Below are 21,598 nucleotides of genomic sequence, written 5' to 3' on the forward strand. Positions count from 1 at the left end.
TTTCATTTTTGTCTCATTTTTGTCGCGTTTTTGTCATATTTTTGTTTCGTTTTTGTCGCATTTCTGTGTCATTTTTGTATTTTTGTTTGTTTTGTACCATTTTTGTCTCATTTTTGTCTCATTTTTGTCTCATTTTTGTCTCAGTTTTGTCTTATTTTTGCTTCATTTTTGTCTCATTTTCGGCTCATTTTTGGCTCATTTTTGTCTTATTTTTGTCTCATTTGGGTCTTATTTTTGATTCGTTGTTGTCTCCTTTTTGTCTTATTTTTGTTTCATTTTTGTCTCATTTTGGTCTCATTTTTGCCTCATTTCTGTGTCATTTTTGTTTCATTTTTGTCTTATTTTTGTATTATTTTCGTATCATTTTTGTCACATTTTTGTCTCATTCCTACATCCTTTATGTCTAATTTATTTTCTTATGTTTGTCTAATTGTTGCATCATTTTTGTCTTATTTTTGTTTCATTTTTGTTCCATTTTGGTGTCATTTTTGTCTTATTTTTGTCACATTTTCATCTCATTTTTGTCTCATTTATTTCTTATTTTCGTCTCATTTCTACATAATTTTTGTCCAATTTTTGCCATTTTTGTCTTATATTTGTCAAATTGTTGCAACATTTTTGTCTCATTTTTGTATCATTTTTGTTTCATTTTTGTATAATTTTTGTCTCATTTTTGTCTCCTTTATGTTCCATTTTAGTGTCATTTTTGTGTCATTTTCGTCTCATTTTTTCTCAATTTTGTCTCATTTTTGTCTCATTTCTACATCATTTTTGTTTCAGTTTTGTCTCTTTTTTGTCTCGATTTTGTTTCATTCTGGTCTCATTTTTGTCTCATTTTTGTCTTAATTTTATCTCATTTTTGTGTCGTTTTGGTCTTATTTGGTCTTATTTTTGTCATTTTTAGCATTTTTGTCATTTTTGTATTTTTTTAAAATTATTCGGCATTTTTTTGGCATTTTTGTCATTTTTGTAATATCTGTGTCATTTCTTTGTCATTTCTGTGTTATTTCTGTGCCATTTCTGTGTCATTTCTCTGTCAATTACGTGTCATTTTTGTGTCATTTTTGTTTCATTTTCTTGTCGTTTTTGTGTCATTCTTGTGTCATTTTTGTGGCATTTTTGTAATTTTTGTCAATTTTTAGAGTGCCTCTGGCGATCTGAGAAATTGACATTCTGGTTTTTTGAAAATTTGTGTGATTTTTGCAACATTTTTTAAAGTTTTGCCATTTCTTTCATAAAATGGTTAAGAAATATTTATTCATGGTTGAAAAATTATGAGCGTGTACATTGGACAATCTGAGAATATGGTTGATCTGTAAATTGAAGTCGAATGATTTTCCTTTAAATCTGGTTTCATTTTTGAATTTAATAGATAGTCAGTGAAAAGTCTCAACCTTTTTCTTGAAAATTTTAATAGAAATTCACGACATTCCACATTCCACCTAAATTATTAAACAATCAATACTTACTGTGGTATGTAGGGAGCTTTCGTCGAGTTCTTCAGATGTCGCTGAAGGGTGGTGTGAATGTTTGGCGGGATCAGTCTGTTGACAGGTTTGGACTGCAATGAAAGAGTTTAAATAAAAAAAACATTATTATTCAGTGTGATAACAGATCAGAAACGAGACAAACGAATCAATCTTAGAAGAAAAAAAACTGTTAAACTCAATTAGCCTCGGTTGTTTCATTTTACCCACATTTCTTTTCGTTTACCTTGGGCTGGTCAAGTCATACACCCACCCATACATACATTCATGGGGTGTCAGATTTACGCCTGTTTTTATCGTGTTAACCCTCATGAATGAACGTAAAAAAATGCACGAACGCCACCCATCAACACATTACATTGCTCCGATGCTCGGCCAAAGCCAGCACCGGTGTCATCTTTGTTGGTATAATTTTACCCACCTAGTTGGAAGTTTTTTTTCCTTTTTCTTTCTTCCTAACTTGATGACGTTCACGGGTGGTTTCCGCTTTTCCGACGACTTAATGCTTTTTAACTAACCACCACACTGATTTACGCTTGTTTTGGTTCGGTGATTGACAAACATGAAAGGCCCGGTCCGGTGCTGATAGTAGTGGGTGGTGATCTTTTGACGGACAACACGTCATGGAAGTTACTTTTTTTCTCGGGCCTAGAGTGATTCCGATCGTAATTGGATGTCCATCACATGAATACCAGAAATTGGATGAAGTTTAAACTCATGTTTAACAATGAAGTTCACTCATTGTACAAGTGAGTTTTTTTTAAATAGTATTAAAATTATTTGACTAGGGAAATTTATCGAAATAGGGAAAATTTATTAATTTAAGAGATAAGAAATTTGTAGGTTTGATTTTTCGGAAAAAATATGCTAAAAATCTAATCGAAAAATGCCACTTTAATCTTTTTTTCTAGCCAGAAATGCAAAACGTTAGAAGACACTGGCTTTTAATAAGTGTAGTTATTTTTCACAGACTTTTTAAAGAATTCAGATTTTTTTTGTAGATTTTTAAAACACTCTGCTTATTACATAAAAAGAAATTTGTTGTTAAAGAGCTGTGAAAAAAATGACGAAAAGCCAGTTAGATACTCGATTGTGGAATCCCGGAACGAGAAAAAAACCCATTCAAGGGGCATCGAAAAATAATTCAGTAATCATCCGAATGCGAGAGAGAAAAAAAACCAACATCCTGCATTTTCAAACACACGCCAATAGGCCTTCATTAGTCCGTGATATTTCCGCATAAAATTACAATTTTGTGCGGCCAGCAAAAACGACCACCGAAATCAGGCACGAGAGTCCGAAAATGCAAACAAAACCATCTGATTCGTTTGGTGTTATTTTTTGTTTTGCTTCTTTGGGATTCGGTCGGAAGCTGGGGATGTTCCACGCTTTTTTCTGGTTTTTTTTCTCTCTGTTGTTTGCTGCGGTCGGTCCCTCCGTAGAAACAAAAATAAAACCTTTTCGATTCAGCGAAGCGATTCGAATGTTTGTTGTTGGTTTGGCGCGGGAAGGTCTTTACATAGGTCCCTGCTGGTTTTAATCAGCGGTGATTCGTTTTCACCGGGTTGGTTTTCTTTCTCATCATCATCATTATCATCATCTCGAGAGAGTGTGTGTGTGTTCATGCATCAGAAATTAAGCTAATCCGTGTTTGATAAACGTAACGCCCGCGGTCAGTCACGCGTAAACTTTAGATATTGTGTTGTTGGAATCATTTGTACATCTATATAATTTTTTGTCGAATGGTTAACACAATTTTTCGATCACGATTTTCTAAGCTAGCAATGTGGGGAATAATCGCAAGGTAGTTGACGAGGTGGCGGATATTAAATAATGGCCTGTGTTGTAAGAAAAAAGGGCAAACGGTTTTCCTACGAATTTAAAATTTTGTTTTTTTTTTTACTAATAACCTTTTCATCAATATTGTGATTTTTGTCCGTTTCAATAATTTTTGTCATTTTTGTGTAATTTTGTGTAATTTTGTGTCATTTTTGTGCCATTTTTGTGTCACTATTTGTTATTTTTGTGTCAGTTTGTGTCATTATTGTGTCATAATTGTGTCATAATTGTGTTATCTTTGTGTCATTTTTGTGTCATTTTTGTGTCATTTTTGTGTCATTTTTGTGTCATTTTTGTGTCATTTTTGTAGCAGTTTTGTGTCATTTTTGTGTCATTTTTGTGTCATTTTTGTGTCATTTTTGTGTCAATTTTGTGTCATTTTTGTGTCATTTTTGTGTCATTTTTGTGCCATTTTTGTGTCATTTTTGTGTCATTTTTGTGTCATTTTTGTGTCATTTTTGTGTCATTTTTGTGTCATTTTTGTGTCATTTTTGTGTCATTTTTGTGTCATTTTTGTGTCATTTTTGTGTCATTTTTGTGTCATTTTTGTGTCATTTTTGTGTCATTTTTGTGTCATTTTTGTGTCATTTTTGTGTCATTTTTGTGTCATTTTTGTGTCATTTTTGTGTCATTTTTGTGTCATTTTTGTGTCATTTTTGTGTCATTTTTGTGTCATTTTTGTGTCATTTTTGTGTCATTTTTGTGTCATTTTTGTGTCATTTTTGTGTCATTTTTGTGTCATTTTTGTGTCATTTTTGTGTCATTTTTGTGTCATTTTTGTGTCATTTTTGTGTCATTTTTGTGTCGTTTTTGTGTCATTTTTGTGTCATTTTTGTGTCTTTTTTGTCTTTTTTGTCTTTTTTGTCTTTTTTGTCTTTTTTGTCTTTTTTGTCTTTTTTGTCTTTTTTGTCTTTTTTGTCTTTTTTGTCTTTTTTGTCTTTTTTGTCTTTTTTGTCTTTTTTGTCTTTTTTGTCTTTTTTGTCTTTTTTGTCTTTTTTGTCTTTTTTGTCTTTTTTGTCTTTTTTGTCTTTTTTGTCTTTTTTGTCTTTTTTGTCTTTTTTGTCTTTTTTGTCTTTTTTGTCTTTTTTGTCTTTTTTGTCTTTTTTGTCTTTTTTGTCTTTTTTGTCTTTTTTGTCTTTTTTGTCTTTTTTGTCTTTTTTGTCTTTTTTGTCTTTTTTGTCTTTTTTGTCTTTTTTGTCTTTTTTGTCTTTTTTGTCTTTTTTGTCTTTTTTGTCTTTTTGCCTTTTTTGTCTTTTTTGTCTTTTTTGTCTTTTTTGTCATTTTTGTCATTTTTGTCATTTTTGTCATTTTTGTCATTTTTGTCATTTTTGTCATTTTTGTCATTTTTGTCATTTTTGTCATTTTTGTCATTTTTGTAATTTTTGTCATTTTTGACATTTTTGTCATTTTTGTCATTTTTGTCATTTTTGTCATTTTTGTCATTTTTGTCATTTTTGTCATTTTTGTCATTTTTGTCATTTTTGTCATTTTTGTCATTTTTGTCATTTTTGTCATTTTTGTCATTTTTGTCATTTTTGTCATTTTTGTCATTTTTGTCATTTTTGTCATTTTTGTCATTTTTGTCATTTTTGTCATTTTTGTCATTTTTGTCATTTTTGTCATTTTTGTCATTTTTGTCATTTTTGTCATTTTTGTCATTTTTGTCATTTTTGTCATTTTTGTCATTTTTGTCATTTTTGTCATTTTTGTCATTTTTGTCATTTTTGTCATTTTTGTCATTTTTGTCATTTTTGTCATTTTTTGTCATTTTTGTCATTTTTGTCATTTTTGTCATTTTTGTCATTTTTGTCATTTTTGTCATTTTTGTCCTTTTTGTCATTTTTGTCATTTTTGTCATTTTTGTGTCATTTTTGTGTCATTTTTGTGTCATTTTTGTGTCATTTTTGTAGCAGTTTTGTGTCATTTTTGTGTCATTTTTGTGTCATTTTTGTGTCATTTTTGTGTCAATTTTGTGTCATTTTTGTGCCATTTTTGTGTCATTTTTGTGTCATTTTTGTGTCATTTTTGTGCCATTTTTGTGTCATTTTTGTGTCATTTTTGTGTCATTTTTGTGTCATTTTTGTGTCATTTTTGTGCCATTTTTGTGTCATTTTTGTGTCATTTTTGTGTCATTTTTGTGCCATTTTTGTGTCATTTTTGTGTCATTTTTGTGTCATTTTTGTGTCATTTTTGTGTCATTTTTGTGTCATTTTTGTGTCATTTTTGTGTCATTTTTGTGTCATTTTTGTGTCATTTTTGTGTCATTTTTGTGTCATTTTTGTGTCATTTTTGTGTCATTTTTGTGTCATTTTTGTGTCATTTTTGTGTCATTTTTGTGTCATTTTTGTGTCATTTTTGTGTCATTTTTGTGTCATTTTTGTGTCATTTTTGTGTCATTTTTGTGTCATTTTTGTGTCATTTTTGTGTCATTTTTGTGTCATTTTTGTGTCATTTTTGTGTCATTTTTGTGTCATTTTTGTGTCATTTTTGTGTCATTTTTGTGTCATTTTTGTGTCATTTTTGTGTCATTTTTGTGTCATTTTTGTGTCATTTTTGTGTCATTTTTGTGTCATTTTTGTGTCATTTTTGTGTCGTTTTTGTGTCATTTTTGTGTCATTTTTGTGTCATTTTTGTGTTATTTTTGTGTTATTTTTGTGTCATTTTTGTGTCATTTTTGTGTCATTTTTGTGTCATTTTTGTGTCATTTTTGTGTCATTTTTGTGTCATTTTTGTGTCATTTTTGTGTCGTTTTTGTGTCATTTTTGTGTCATTTTTGTGTCATTTTTGTGTCTTTTTTGTCTTTTTTGTCTTTTTTGTCTTTTTTGTCTTTTTTGTCTTTTTTGTCTTTTTTGTCTTTTTTGTCTTTTTTGTCTTTTTTGTCTTTTTTGTCTTTTTTGTCTTTTTTGTCTTTTTTGTCTTTTTTGTCTTTTTTGTCTTTTTTGTCTTTTTTGTCTTTTTTGTCTTTTTTGTCTTTTTTGTCTTTTTTGTCTTTTTTGTCTTTTTTGTCTTTTTTGTCTTTTTTGTCTTTTTTGTCTTTTTTGTCTTTTTTGTCTTTTTTGTCTTTTTTGTCTTTTTTGTCTTTTTTGTCTTTTTTGTCTTTTTTGTCTTTTTTGTCTTTTTTGTCTTTTTTGTCTTTTTTGTCTTTTTTGTCTTTTTTGTCTTTTTTGTCTTTTTTGTCTTTTTTGTCTTTTTTGTCTTTTTTGTCTTTTTTGTCTTTTTTGTCTTTTTTGTCTTTTTTGTCTTTTTTGTCTTTTTTGTCTTTTTTGTCTTTTTTGTCTTTTTTGTCTTTTTTGTCTTTTTTGTCTTTTTTGTCTTTTTTGTCTTTTTTGTCTTTTTTGTCTTTTTTGTCTTTTTTGTCTTTTTTGTCTTTTTTGTCTTTTTTGTCTTTTTTGTCTTTTTTGTCATTTTTGTCTTTTTTGTCTTTTTTGTCTTTTTTGTCTTTTTTGTCTTTTTTGTCTTTTTTGTCTGTTTTGTCTTTTTTGTCTTTTTTGTCTTTTTTGTCTTTTTTGTCTTTTTGTCTTTTTTGTCTTTTTTGTCTTTTTTGTCTTTTTTGTCTTTTTTGTCATTTTTGTCATTTTTGTCATTTTTGTCATTTTTGTCATTTTTGTCATTTTTGTCATTTTTGTCATTTTTGTCATTTTTGTCATTTTTGTCATTTTTGTCATTTTTGTCATTTTTGTCATTTTTGTCATTTTTGTCATTTTTGTCATTTTTGTTATTTTTGTCATTTTTGTCATTTTTGTCATTTTTGTCATTTTTGTCATTTTTGTCATTTTTGTCATTTTTGTCATTTTTGTCATTTTTGTCATTTTTGTCATTTTTGTCATTTTTGTCATTTTTGTCATTTTTGTCATTTTTGTCATTTTTGTCATTTTTGTCATTTTTGTCATTTTTGTCATTTTTGTCATTTTTGTCATTTTTGTCATTTTTGTCATTTTTGTCATTTTTGTCATTTTTGTCATTTTTGTCATTTTTGTCATTTTTGTCATTTTTGTCATTTTTGTCATTTTTGTCCTTTTTGTCATTTTTGTCATTTTTGTCATTTTTGTCATTTTTGTCATTTTTGTCATTTTTGTCCTTTTTGTCATTTTTGTCATTTTTGTGTCATTTTTGTGTCATTTTTGTGTCATTTTTGTGTCATTTTTGTGTCATTTTTGTGTCATTTTTGTGTCACTTTTGTGTCATTTTTGTGTCATTTTTGTGTCATTTTTGTGTCATTTTTGTGTCATTTTTGTGTCATTTTTGTGTCATTTTTGTGTCATTTTTGTGTCATTTTTGTGTCATTTTTGTGTCATTTTTGTGTCATTTTTGTGTCATTTTTGTGTCATTTTTGTGTCATTTTTGTGTCATTTTTGTGTCATTTTTGTGTCATTTTTGTGTCATTTTTGTGTCATTTTTGTGTCATTTTTGTGTCATTTTTGTGTCATTTTTGTGTCATTTTTGTGTCATTTTTGTGTCATTTTTGTGTCATTTTTGTGTCATTTTTGTGTCATTTTTGTGTCATTTTTGTGTCATTTTTGTGTCATTTTTGTGTCATTTTTGTGTCATTTTTGTGTCATTTTTGTGTCATTTTTGTGTCATTTTTGTGTCATTTTTGTGTCATTTTTGTGTCATTTTTGTGTCATTTTTGTGTCATTTTTGTGTCATTTTTGTGTCATTTTTGTGTCATTTTTGTGTCATTTTTGTGTCATTTTTGTGTCATTTTTGTGTCATTTTTGTGTCATTTTTGTGTCATTTTTGTGTCATTTTTGTGTCATTTTTGTGTTATTTTTGTGTCATTTTTGTGTCATTTTTGTGTCATTTTTGTGTCATTTTTGTGTCATTTTTGTGTCATTTTTGTGTCATTTTTGTGTCATTTTTGTGTCATTTTTGTGTCATTTTTGTGTCATTTTTGTGTCATTTTTGTGTCATTTTTGTGTCATTTTTGTGTCATTTTTGTGTCATTTTTGTGTCATTTTTGTGTCATTTTTGTGTCATTTTTGTGTCATTTTTGTGTCATTTTTGTGTCATTTTTGTGTCTTTTTTGTCATTTTTGTCATTTTTGTCATTTTTGTCATTTTTGTCATTTTTGTCATTTTTGTCATTTTTGTCATTTTTGTCATTTTTGTCATTTTTGTCATTTTTGTCATTTTTGTCATTTTTGTCATTTTTGTCATTTTTGTCATTTTTGTCATTTTTGTCATTTTTATCATTTTTGTCATTTTTGTCATTTTTGTCATTTTTGTCATTTTTGTCATTTTTGTCATTTTTGTCATTTTTGTCATTTTTGTCATTTTTGTCATTTTTGTCATTTTTGTCATTTTTGTCATTTTTGTCATTTTTGTCATTTTTGTCATTTTTGTCATTTTTGTCATTTTTGTCATTTTTGTCATTTTTGTCATTTTTGTCATTTTTGTCATTTTTGTCATTTTTGTCATTTTTGTCATTTTTGTCATTTTTGTCATTTTTGTCATTTTTGTCATTTTTGTCATTTTTGTCATTTTTGTCATTTTTGTCATTTTTGTCGTCTAATAATCCAAATTTTGAAATTATGTTCCTATAACATCTTAATATTTCGGCAAAAAATGAACTTTTAACATGGCGACCATGATTAAAAATATAAGTTTTTTCTATTTGAAACAAAATTGTATGTTCGGATACCTTTTAACACCGTTTCTAAAACAATTTTAATTACTTAATTTTCCGTTCTATCTGGTAAATGTTTTTTTTTTCATTTTTTATCGTTTTTAATACACAAATTGATATAAATATTCAAAACAATTTTTATTTGTTTTAATCATACATCTACCATCTGAGTTATTCCTTAGGTTATCGAGCTTTCGAATTTGAAAATCGTTATACACAACTTAAGCCTTTCAAATATCCAAAAAAAATGTAGATACTCCGTCTGAGCAACACTCTACGCCCACATTCGACAACTTTAAGTTTGCCAATCAATCAATGGCAGGCAAAAAAAGGTTAGGCTTCAATGCTCAGTATAATAGTTTTGCATACCAACCTCTATCTTTTGCTGACTGGGTCAAATAAACAGCGTCATTCAGAAAGGATCGATTACGTAGCATGTTGTTCATACCTTCAGACATCCACCCAGCGAAATCGAAACGAACAGGTTGAAGTTTTTTTGTTTTGTTTTGACATCATTTGCACCACTGACCGGTTCAATCGTTGTGATATCACTGAATTGGCACCAACGGATCAACGTTTAATCAATCATGAGTTCGATTTCTGTCTTGCTTTATTTTTGAGTCATTCTTTACTTGTTTGGGGTCTGAAGTTTAGTTTAAGTTTGAATGACTCACTCTTAAAATTTATTATCTTTCAACATGAGAAAATAGAAACCGAAATTCAAATTGATATAGGTGTAGATGACACGATTTATTTCAATATTAAAACCTCACCAGAACAAACCGGTTAACTTCAAGTGCCAAATCAAACACCGTCACCTTTCGAAAGAGACAAACTCTAAATCTATTCCTACACAATGTAAGAGGACTATTCGTTCAATCTCAAAAGCGTCAGAAACCAAAGGAAAAAAAAAATCTTCAGTGCGGTACCAAATTTGAGGGAGTATCAACAAAGTTGTTGACATTTGTGCGGAAGAATTCCACCTGAATGCAAAAAAAAGACGAACAAACACCTTCAGCAAACCACCAAAGAATCTCATCATTCTTAAACGTGTTTTGTGAGCGCACCTTAAGAAGAGAGCTGGTAGATGAAACAGCAAAAAAACGCGAGAGTCGAGGTCGATTAATTAATGCTTTCATTGTTCAAACGCTGCCGCCATCGCTAGTGCAAAGGGAATGAATGAAGTCGTGCGCGGGGGAGGTTGTTCTATTCTTTGTTTACCTATAGGGTACATCTTAGAAAAAAAAACCCTTCTCTCGGTTGTAGCCAAATCGGCAAACAAAATCTAGGTACTACACGAGGTACCTAGCGATTTACCTAGCGATTGAGCTCGTCGCACTAACCCACATTTATGACAGTCGCTCGCTGCCGTGCCTAACTAACAGCTGAATGGGAACTAACTCTTATTATAATGTGAGTCTTTTTCAGTCATAAGAGAAGATTGGGTGGATGGAGATTTTCCCACACTAGGTCATCTTTGCACCCACCCGTGTCGGTCGTGTGGTCTGGCCGCCTGGAGAGATCTGCATCGCCGAGGAAGGCTACACATGATGTTTTCCAGGGAATCGAGATCTAAGGGCTTAGTGGGTGATTCTCTACACAGAAAAGCTATTCAACGACACGAAACTTTTGAGGAACCTACTTTTTAATTCGATTATTCGAAAACACATTCGACTTAATTTACTATACTTATATGTCGTCACTTCTTAAGGTTTAGATTCATGTTAAACCATCGTTAACGTTATATCTTGCCATCAGAATGAGAAAAAATACAAATTTTCCAGATTTTGCTGTATAAAATAGTGAGTTTCGTAGTCTCCATGATTCAGGTGTTATTGTGAGATCTATTCGACTTCTTTCATCTTTTTTGTCAACTGTTTTTTCAGCAGTAAATACTACTGACTTCGCTTTGTTGTCGCTTGTTTAAAATACTTCAGCTTTCAAAACATACTCGAAATCTTTCTTTCACTATCTGACAATAAGCGCCTTCAAGTTTCACTAATCACTAATCATACTTCCACAGCCAGAACTTATGTCCGGACCCCGGAGAATAATAAAAGATTGTTATTATTCTTCTCGTCTTTGTTCATGTTTTCCATGATGTTAACATAAAACATTAAAATAATAGGAAATATGAAACGGCTGAGCCCACTGTGGAGCAGAGAACGCAGAGACGTCAGGATCAATTCAGATAAAAGTGAAAAGATTTATTTTAAACTATCGTTTTCGCTAATTCTTCTGCGTCTCTTTTTGCTAATATGAGTAAAAGCTTTTTATTTCCTAGAAAAATGTGAAATCATTTAAAAACAAAAATATCGAATCCTATAAAAAGTAGTTAAAAATAGCAGATTTTTCTTGCTAGCGTTTCGAATAACTATTAAATGTTTTTACCAAAGTCTTAAGAACAATCAGAATCAATAGCTAAACAAAGCAGATTTTTAATTTTAAATTTTTTTATTTTTATTTTTATTTTTATATAATTTTCATTTTACCAGGTTTTCAAGCTTTTCAATTAGCAGTCAGTGAATTTTGAACAATTTGTTTTTTGAATCTAATATCGAATACCTTTTTCGGGGTACAAGCTAGGTTTGTGGTTTGTTTATATCAAATGTTGTACAAGAACTAAGGAGTATTCAGCACATTTTTATTACTTTCAGTACATACTTCTCTATTTGTTGTTCCAATGACGATAAAGATAACTCATTCAACTGTTAAAATTGTTTTCTCTCAGTCAGTTCTAGTTCTGAAAATATGCTCCGAAAAAAACTGAAAGCGAGCAAGAGAACACACGCACATAGAGTGCTTTTTCCAGTTATTTGTGACTCTCCGCGCTCTTAACTTCAAGCAAATTAGTCAGAAATTTTCTCTCTTCCGGGAGCGAGAACTTATCCTTAAAAAAAAGTTAAAAGAGACGATACCTAAATTTGAATCGGAATACACAACTTATCGAGAGCTAAATTGGAATTGATAAGTGCTATAATAGTCTTTTTGCGGATGAAAATGTCTCTCACGGATGTTTTGATCGCTAAATTCTATCGGAGAATAACAATTTTAGGATTCCCTGGTCCAGACCAAGGATGTCAACCTTCCAGGTTTTGGTCTGGATCTTCCGGACTTTTTGGACTTTTGCCAGACATTTTTCAGGTTTCAAGACTTCCAGAATTTTGACATTGCTTCCAGACAATTCCAGACTTTTGGCTTAGGACGTAAATTGTTTTAAGAAACTATGAAAATTCAAAATGGTCATGGTAAAATATGACAGTAAATGATTAGAATTAATGAATTTTGAATGCAGAAGTGGTTGAAATCTAGGAATAATTATAAATACTTGGGGTTGTGCGTTAAATTGGCAGTCAAACAGAACACGTAAGTGATAGTGTCAGAAACAAACGGTTAGTGGCTATCTGCAACATTGAGTTCTGGCGACCAAAAAAAAAAAAAAAATTTCACCACCTTCCCAAAAGTACGCTATCCAGACTTTTCCACATATTTCCAGGCATTTTTTCACAATCTTCCAGACTTCTTCGAAAAACAGTTGGCAACCCTGGTCCAGACTCGTCTGTGAGCAGTGATGTCAACTTTCCAGATTTTGTCTGGATCTTCCAAACTAATTGGTTTTCCGACACACAGTGGTTCAATTATCAAAAAACCTGGCAAAAGGTCTGTTTCCAACTTTTTTTTTGCTCTGAAACCTTTTAAAATTGTTCAATAATCATAATTTCACTAAAAATAACATATTATTTTTAAACTACGACCCATTAATGGGTCTTGACTCAAACATTCAGTCAGCGAAACTTTTTTTGTAGAGAATTGAATCCAACTGTGTAAGTTAAAAATTTCTGGGACTAGATTAGATAAAAATTAATGTTGAAAAATATGCGAAAAATGTATTAACATTCTACTACAGGAGCGCCCCGGAGAGGCGCAAGATGTGGGTTCAAGTCCTACCGGGAGACAAGGCGAATTTTTTTTCGCATGTTTTTCAACATTAATTTTCATCTAATCTAGTCCCTGAAAATTCAACTAACACAGTTGGATTCAATTCTCAACATAACATATTATTTTCATATTTTCTTTGTTTTTTTTTTAATTTTTACTTTAAAAATTAAAAAACAATTAGTAGCTCAGTAAGTAAATTCTTGTATTAAAATTTTCCAAAATATTGCTGCAGAAACCTCTCACATCCTATAGAGGTTAATTGAATCTAAAATTATCTCAAAACTACAATAAATATAGAATTAAATCGAAACAGATTGACTTGACAACGCTCTGGTGCTGATCTCTTTTTTAATTTTTCATTAATTAACGTTCCAATAAAGAAATTTAATGATAGATGAGAATTATTTCGCCAATACTGATCTGAATTTTCAAATTAAGGTATGTAGGCCATTTATCTTAGATGATCATTTCTAGAGTTTGTTTTGATTAAGTCGTATGAACCAATATAAACAATACTAAGTTAGCAAATGATTTATAAAGATTCATTCTATAATAGGTAAAAATTTGGTTTCATTTGATCAATGAATAACTTTACCAAGTTGATTTGAATTTAGGACGTATAATGACTTTCACATTTTTGAGTGCAATTTGGTTTTTGCGTCATTTTGCGTTGCCGTGTTTTGCCGTGCATGCAAAAGGACACAAAACACATTTCGGCGAGTTGGTTTGTACGACGTTATGCATCGTCGTGAAAACTGTGGTGAAAAGTTCTTCAAAACTCGATAGAAATTCGTGTAAAAAGGATAAAAACCGTCTGTAGGACAGATCATAGCTTTGCTAGCTAAATGAATGGCTGCATATTGCTGTTGGGTGAGTACAAAGAAACTTTAATTTCCTGTGTACATAGTCAGATTTGACTTTCTAATTATAGAGGCAGCCAAAATAATGGAAAGCGCTGGATACCTTTTCGCACTCGTTGAACAGCCAGTGCCATCAAGGGTGATGACCGGAAACGTCCAGGTAAAGTCCCTATTGGAAGTCCCACAGAGACATAAATTCGGATGCGCTTCAGCGGAAGCTTCCATGTATTCATTGAACAGGAGTATCGTACAAACACTTCTTTAAGCAATTCCGAATGAAAATAGCAGAGATTTGAGCAAAAGGAATAAGTTTTTTATTCAAACTTATTGATTGACGAAAAGGACGTTTGCGCAAAACGAAAAATGCAATAGGTCGTAAGTACATTTTCATTAATAAGATCTAAAGTAACGCAACTTTTTAGTACAGCTACATGTTTTCCTTCCTGTCCTACATGGATTTACGAATTTTCAGACGAATTCTATCAACATTCATAAAATTACAATTAAAATTACCATTCATAATTTCAACAGCGATTTTCTCGAAACACTTCAAGTGGCTCATACGACCTAATCAAAACAAACTCTAGATTTGTTCTATCAATAATTGTTTTAACACAAAAAACTTAATTTACATTATAATTGAGAAAAACAATCTTTGTGCTTCTTATTTTCTTAATTTTTTAATTTTACTTCTAATTTTTATTTATTATTTTACTTCATATTTCATTTCTTTAAAAAAATACTATAAAGTTTCTAACTATTTTCAAGTTTCAATTGGTTCTCAAGAATTTTTGCCAGCACCAATAATCAGAAGAATATTTGAGAAAACGTAATTTTATTATGATTTGGGAGTTAATCCTTATTGAAAACAAACACAGAAATTTATACTTATTGTGCTTCAAAATATGAAGAGGATGTTTAATGAATGAATTTTTGAGAAAACTCATCCTATAGATCAAATTAAATATCAATTTAGTTCGTGATCCGGGAGGTTATTGGCTAAGAAGTCAAATTTGAAGAAAAACGTTGTGAAATCGTTTTCCGAAAATGGCAAAAAAGGAAGCCCATACAAAAAAAAATCAACTTTATTCTATTCAACTTACCAAATTTTTATGAGATAAGGTGTAAAATATGCTTAATAAAAATATAAAAATAATTTCAAAGCAAAATATATTCGCAATTTGAATATCTATTCGGTTTTCTATGTAAGCAAATCTTTGCTAAATTTTCAAAATATTCAAACTTTTCTTAGCATTTCTTTGAGAACTCCCAAACGGGTAAATTTATGACTATCATTTTCATGGTTTCATGTAGCCTAAAAATGCCGGAACACGATGAAATGTTTGAATAGATGATTATGAGCGCTTCAAAAAGCGACTTTCTGCCAACTTTTCTGGATTTTGAACCACTGCGCGACAGGAAGATTTTAATTAGGGCTCCCAAACCATACCTTTAGCATTTCTTCCAGAGAATTCCAGACTTTTGTCTGCTGTGTTTTAATAGATTCTTTTTACACAAAAATGTTCTTTAAATCAATACCTCGTAATTTGAATAAAAATCTTTACCAGATATTCAATTAAACGCTAATAACAATCAAATTAAATTTAATGGTAGCTATTCATCACTTAAGCTGTAAAAAGTGAGCAAATGAATTGCTCAAAACATCCTCACCAATAATGTTATTTGTTGTTCATAGAATATTTACAAATTATCAATTTATGAAAAATTGCGGTAAATTGTTGTTTTATGTTAAATTGAAGATTTATTAAATACTAGCTGACCCGGTGTGCTTTGCTACACGTTCCAAAAATAAATGTAATTTGTAAAAAATTGATTCAAATTTAGATATTTGTAAGCATTTTTTTTTTAAATCAAAACTCATCATAGTTCAGATCCAACAACTTTGAAATGAGAGCTGCAGCTGGAGTTCCGAATTGCAATTCAAAGATAGTATATATTATTTCCTGAAACTTGATCTCTAAATTTGCACTCTGATTTTAAAGCTTCATAATGACTTAAATAATTTCAAAATTTATGGATTTTCCACCTTTTTTCGCAAAGTGGGAAGTTACGTACTTCCATAAAAACATTTGTAACATCTATTTTTGAGTTATGCCAAATATCCGTATGCAAAAAACCCTCTTATAAAATATGTTCCCTTCTTTGAAAGGCTCTTAATGTTAAACTTACATGGGAACTCCCTTATTTTTTTCAGTTTTGTCCCCCACTGCTTGAAGAAGGTAGGGTGATTTACCCGGCTCGAGTTTACATAAATTGCTAACTGAGAGAAAAAGATTCGCATATTGGAATTTATTGCATATTGTACTTTATGAAGATAGAATTTTGAAAACCAATCAATAGCGTGAATCGGAACAGTTTTTTTTAGTAGATTCCTAATATTATGTATTATGAGCACTTCCATCTCCTGATTAGCTTTAGATGGTGTATTTTTTGGAGTTGAAAAAATAAGCTATAGAAATTTGAAAAAAAAACGATGAAAAAGATTTTTAATAACCTTTTTAAAAAGCTTTTTTCACCATCCTCGCCCTTCGAAGCAGTTTGAATATCTTTACTTTTTGCGCCAAAATTATGTTAAAAAATATTTTACCATACGCCAAACTCGTGGACATGAGACATTACAGCTTGAAGTTTTACCAAACAGCACTTGTCATGGTATGAAAATTATCGATGTTATACAGTGCAAATTTCATTTTTTTTAATAAATTTATTATAGAAAAAAATATAAATATTTAAAAAATTATCAGTTACATCACTAAAAAAATTTTGAGCGTTTTTTATTTTCTCTTTGAAAGTGAAATATTCAAAAATGTTGGCAAAAACAAAATTCTAAGTTAACATTTGGATTTAAAACGTATTTCTGTTTGTTTGTTTTATCAAGTTTCATTGATATATCTGCAGTATTCCTGCAGTATAAATTTATGTTTGTAACTCTACTTTTAACGAATGCTGTTCAACGCAAATGACCTTCATTTAACACTAATTAAATATAAAAGTATTTTTGCAAATCTTTCAATTGGTTTTTTTTGGAAATCTTTATTTGAAACGGCTCGTACCTATCAATTGGTTTTGATTCGATTAATAAAATACCAATCCGTGTCACATCTAGGCGTCATTTATTTCCACGTGCTGTGTACAACTAAGCAAGAAAAAATACATCTAGGTTGCGTATCTCCCACACGTGCATAGGAAATATAGGTACTTGGTTGAGAAACAGGCTTCTTTATGTTAAATTTTTCCAGCGATCAATGAACAGTATTTTTTGATTACTATCCACTTGCGACGACGTTTGCTTGATCATAGAGACGAAAAATAAACCCCACAAAGAAAAGAAAATCTCTAAAAACGAATGCCATGACTTTTCAATTTCAGATTTTGTAAAAAAAATGTATATGTTTTATTCGATCGGTCAAATGTCAATCAGGGTCACATCTAGGCGTCATTTATAACCATGTGGTGTACAAATAAGCTAGGAATCAAGTAGAAAAAAATCACATCAAGGCTTCTTCATATCGCCACCCTTTGCATTGAAAATATGCTTGGTTGAGACATACGCGCCAAAATATTCCCACTGATCAGTATGCTATGCCTTGGTTACTATCCTCTAGCGACGTCGGCTCGCGACGCCTCGACCATGGAGACGAAAAACAAACCGCCCAAAGGAAAAAAAATCTCTAGAAAATGGATGTCATGACTTTAATTTGTTCCGAAAAACTATAAATTTTGTATGGAAGCCCCCTCTCCCTTAAGTCGGAGCGGTTTGTAACTATTACAGAAACCATCTCCGGCCCCAAAAACCCTCAGATGCCAAGTTTCACGATGATCGGTTCAGTAGTTTCCGAGTCTATAGGGAACAGACAGACAGACAAACATTCATTTTTATATATATAGATTCGATTAAAATGCCCTAAACGATTTCTGGATAAATCGTCCTCCTCTCAAGGTGCTGATGATAAGATGTAAATAAAACCACGTGGTTTACTTTAGATTTTGGAGTACAATTTTCCATGAATGAATACAGACCGATTATCGAAATGATATATCGATCGACTTTTTACTCAGTCCTAAATTATCAATAGAATGCATAAGACCAGGCCTACCAATGGTTGCTAAACCTCGAATCGAGTATATTCAGCAACATATTTATCAACCCATCATCGCACCAACAGTCGCTAACTTGATTCGAGAAATAGCATTCGAGCAGTAGGTTGTTACAGGATGCGTTTATGTAGCAACCCGGTAGCAACGCAGCCGGTAGTCGCTATCAAAAAATAAACATACACAAATACCTACCTGGATCGCAACAATGGGTGCGAAAATAAGTGAGTAGATAAAAACGCAACCAATCAAAACATCTAAAATACCGACCGAAATAGCAACTTGCGGTGGGCTTGGTCTAAGACCTGTAACTTTCCATCGGATTTAAGTGAAAAACTGGCACTGAAAGTCGAATCGGTTCACTTAGTTTTTCGCCAGCAGCAGAAAAATTTCGTTGAAACCGAAAATCGGAAAATAAAGTCAAAATTCCAAAATCATTAATTTTTTTATAAAAAAATGTTTAAAAACCACTTGTTTTCAACTTTATTTTGAGTAGGAAAAAAGGAGCGTGTAAGAGTGAGCAAGAGCATTCACATCTGCTGAGGATGTGCAATGCTGCAATGTGTTGAGGAGAAAACTGAGAGCTAACAGTTTTTTCTTGGTACGTTTACAAGAAAAGTAAATTTCGGTGCAGATTTTTTGCCGGTGAGTTTTTTTTCAATAAGTGTAAAGATTTGAATGTTATTTTTTGTACGTTGTGTGGTGGGTGGGGGTCTAAATATTTTTTGTTTCAATTTAAACTGAGTTGTATGACTGGAGCACTAGGAACACACAAGAATTATCTTTATACGACTCAGATGCGATAGCCGATAGCTCCCACAATTGTCGTCCAAATCGTTTACAGCTCGTGTAAACTCAGATAACGATTGGAGCACGATCAGCGAATGAGGATTACACTCGGAAGCCGAACTGAAAACAGAGTTGTTTTCTCCCGGCTCTTTGTTGTTTGGGAGGAGCCGACCAACCATATTCCCAGCCCAGGCATTAATAGTGACATAAAAAAATATGGTTTTGTTACGATTCACTTCTACCTGCAACATTAAGATTAAGTTAACATTAAAATTAAGTTGAAACCAAAATAAAAATCGTCAAGATGTTTAGAAATGTATGAAATGAATCTTAGTCAAAAAGGGAATTATTTTATGTTGCCTCAATGCTTAGAAATGTGGATCAAAAAAGTGATCAAAATATCAAATGATTGAAAATTTTGAATTTAATGAGTGTATCTAGTAACAGCTACCACATATTGATACTTCCGTTCAGGGAAATGTAGTTAACAAGAAAGGAAAATTTGAATAAACATTGGGATTCTCTTTAATGGTACTGATTGATCCCTGGTGGTCTGATTAGAGCAAATAAAAACTGAAATCCTGTAGTCGAAGACGGTGGGATCCAAAGCTTGTTATTAAAATTTCAAAAAATTATATCGTAAAAAGTATTATTCGATTACTGCATACAATCAGCTCGGACAAATAGTTTTACACAGGTGGTTTAATGCTGGTTGCAATATTATTTTCTACATTCTTGCATGCCCCTCATCGTAAAATTTCGTTGTCAGTGTATGAGTATGCTGCAACCTATATAGCTTTGTTATGAACGGAATAATCTCAAATCAACTCGATCTCCGAACGTGCGCAGAAAAAAAAATTCCAGTTCTCAGACGACGGACGGCAGGCAGCGTGTTTTGTTGTCCACCCACGTCGTCTCCTACCTTCATACCATCGTCAGGGCCCCTGGTTTTTTTTCCCCTGTTCGTCAACCGTATTTCTGGTTTCGAAAACACTTGTCCAAGTGCTTCAGCTCAGCGTTTCGATCGGTGGATGAAGAAGGAAGGAAAGCCCACCAAGAACAACCACCTTCCTTCTCCACGTCACGGAATGCATTCCGAACTGCATTCAGCAAAACAGCGAATTCCAGATGCTGAAACGGGGAGCCATCTCATGAGTAAGTTCACTTATAGCAGCAGCGAAACCACCCGCAGGCTTATCTTGGCTTCGGACACTGAAGTTTAGAAGCCGCTGCTGGTTGTATGACTAGTTCACGATTTGCTTAGTTATTTTTTCTCTTATTTTCTGCTCAATGATACGTTGCTACATTCCTTGGGAGCAACTGTGAGGTAGGGTAAATTGTCATACTGTTGGTCCTTCTCCATGTAAACCAGAAACTCGAAGTTCGAAATAAGAAAAACGGTCAGACTAACGTTAGGACCATTTCATTTCTACCGGGGCCAAAAGAAACATGCAATTCCATGTTTTGCCCTGCGCTATCTCATTATCTGTTTCTATCACACGGAAAAGGGTGACTTGCTGCAGAAAACTTAACAACAATCTAATGCCGCCGTCCGGTGTTTTGAATGTTTTTGCAGCCTCATTCGATGATTGACCTCTGCCGGCCGGTCGTTAGGACAAACGTTTTTTTGACTGAATAATTCGATTGTTAACTGTTTTTTTTAATATTTTTTTTGTTATGTCGATTGATAAGTTACATAATATTTTTCTTCTGTAGTATTGAAAAATAAAGCTTCCTGTTTATTAAACTGCGATATAATTTATGTCGTAAAGTTACATCCTTTGATGTAGGAAAAATTGAAATTTCTGAACGAATTTATGTATCTTTGCCAAAATTATGACTTCCCTAGTAATTGAAAGAAATCTGACGAATCTTAGTGTGTTTGCCTCTTTGTGTTCAAACTACTGGTTAATACGGGTGCTTTTAAAACTCATCCTGATTCTTATTTATATGGATCATGAAACTTTCCTGTTTTAATCAGAAAAAATGATCAAGGAACAGTCGATCAATTCTAGGATCAAAATGCGCCTCCGAGATCAGCCTCCGGAATCAGAATCCGCAATCAGGATCCGGGATCGGAAACTGAGACTAAGGTACCTAAATAAGTGTCCACGATCAAGATCACTATTCAGAATCAGGATTCAGGATCAGTATCAAAACCGGGATTAAAATCATAAACCAGAATGAGGAACAAAAATCAGCCTCAGTATCCAAGATCAGAATCCAGGGTCAGCATCCGGAAACCGAATCCAGTAGTAGGACCAAGATCAGAATCTGAGGTCAGGATCCAGAACGAGTATCAGATGCGGAATGCGGAATCATCAAGAAAATTTCAAATTCCAGGATCAGGACCAGGGATTCAGGAACAGGATCAAGTATTTATTCACAACCTCGAAACAAGATCAGAATTCGAGATAAGGTTTCAGTATCATGATCTGATATGTGTCACAATCACAATATAGGATCAGAATGAAAATGCTGTATGTCGATCCGAGATCGGCATTGAAGATCCAGAGTTCAGCAATATAGGATATTTTATATACTAGTCATATATAATGAAGGCTTAAGATTAAAAATCCGCAATAGAAGGGTTCAGAATTAGGCTCCAGGTCAGGCTCAGGATCCTGGACGGAAAATAATAAAAAGGTAAAATTTATCGAGATAGCAAGGTAAACGCTAGTGTCAGCCAAAAAGATAACTTCTACCTCTTCGAGGCTAAACTCACCTCACAACGAGGCAAAGTTACCTAAATCGAGCTGGACAATAAGGTACAATCCAGGCTTTTAGGCTTTTTAAATTAAAAGTTGGTAGTGTCTATCACTGAAAAAATTGTCTAGAAATTCATTATTGATTTTTATAGACGTTTTCTTGATAAAGCCATTTTTGAAATATGATGGATTCAAATCGTATTTTCACAACGCGCCACTTTCCTTTTTGTTTCTA

At 31.9% G+C, this 21,598-nt stretch overlaps 1 protein-coding gene across 13 annotated transcripts in view; it reads right to left on the reverse strand.

Annotated features, from left to right (window-relative positions):
• LOC129753325 (uncharacterized) overlaps positions 1-21,598 on the reverse strand; it is a 183,677-nt gene that overhangs the window by 43,413 nt on the left and 118,666 nt on the right. For all 13 annotated transcript variants that reach the window (XR_008738924.1, XR_008738925.1, XM_055749138.1 and 10 more), the window contains one exon: positions 1,470-1,561. Coding sequence is in view for 11 of the 13 variants with exons in the window: in XM_055749138.1 (XP_055605113.1) it covers positions 1,470-1,561 (92 nt within the window). In the remaining 2 variants the exon portion in view is untranslated. The remainder of the gene's footprint in view (positions 1-1,469; positions 1,562-21,598) is intronic.

The sequence above is a fragment of the Uranotaenia lowii genome, chromosome 3 (assembly GCF_029784155.1).
Source record: "Uranotaenia lowii strain MFRU-FL chromosome 3, ASM2978415v1, whole genome shotgun sequence".
In the NCBI taxonomy this organism is placed as follows: Eukaryota; Metazoa; Arthropoda; class Insecta; order Diptera; family Culicidae; genus Uranotaenia; species Uranotaenia lowii.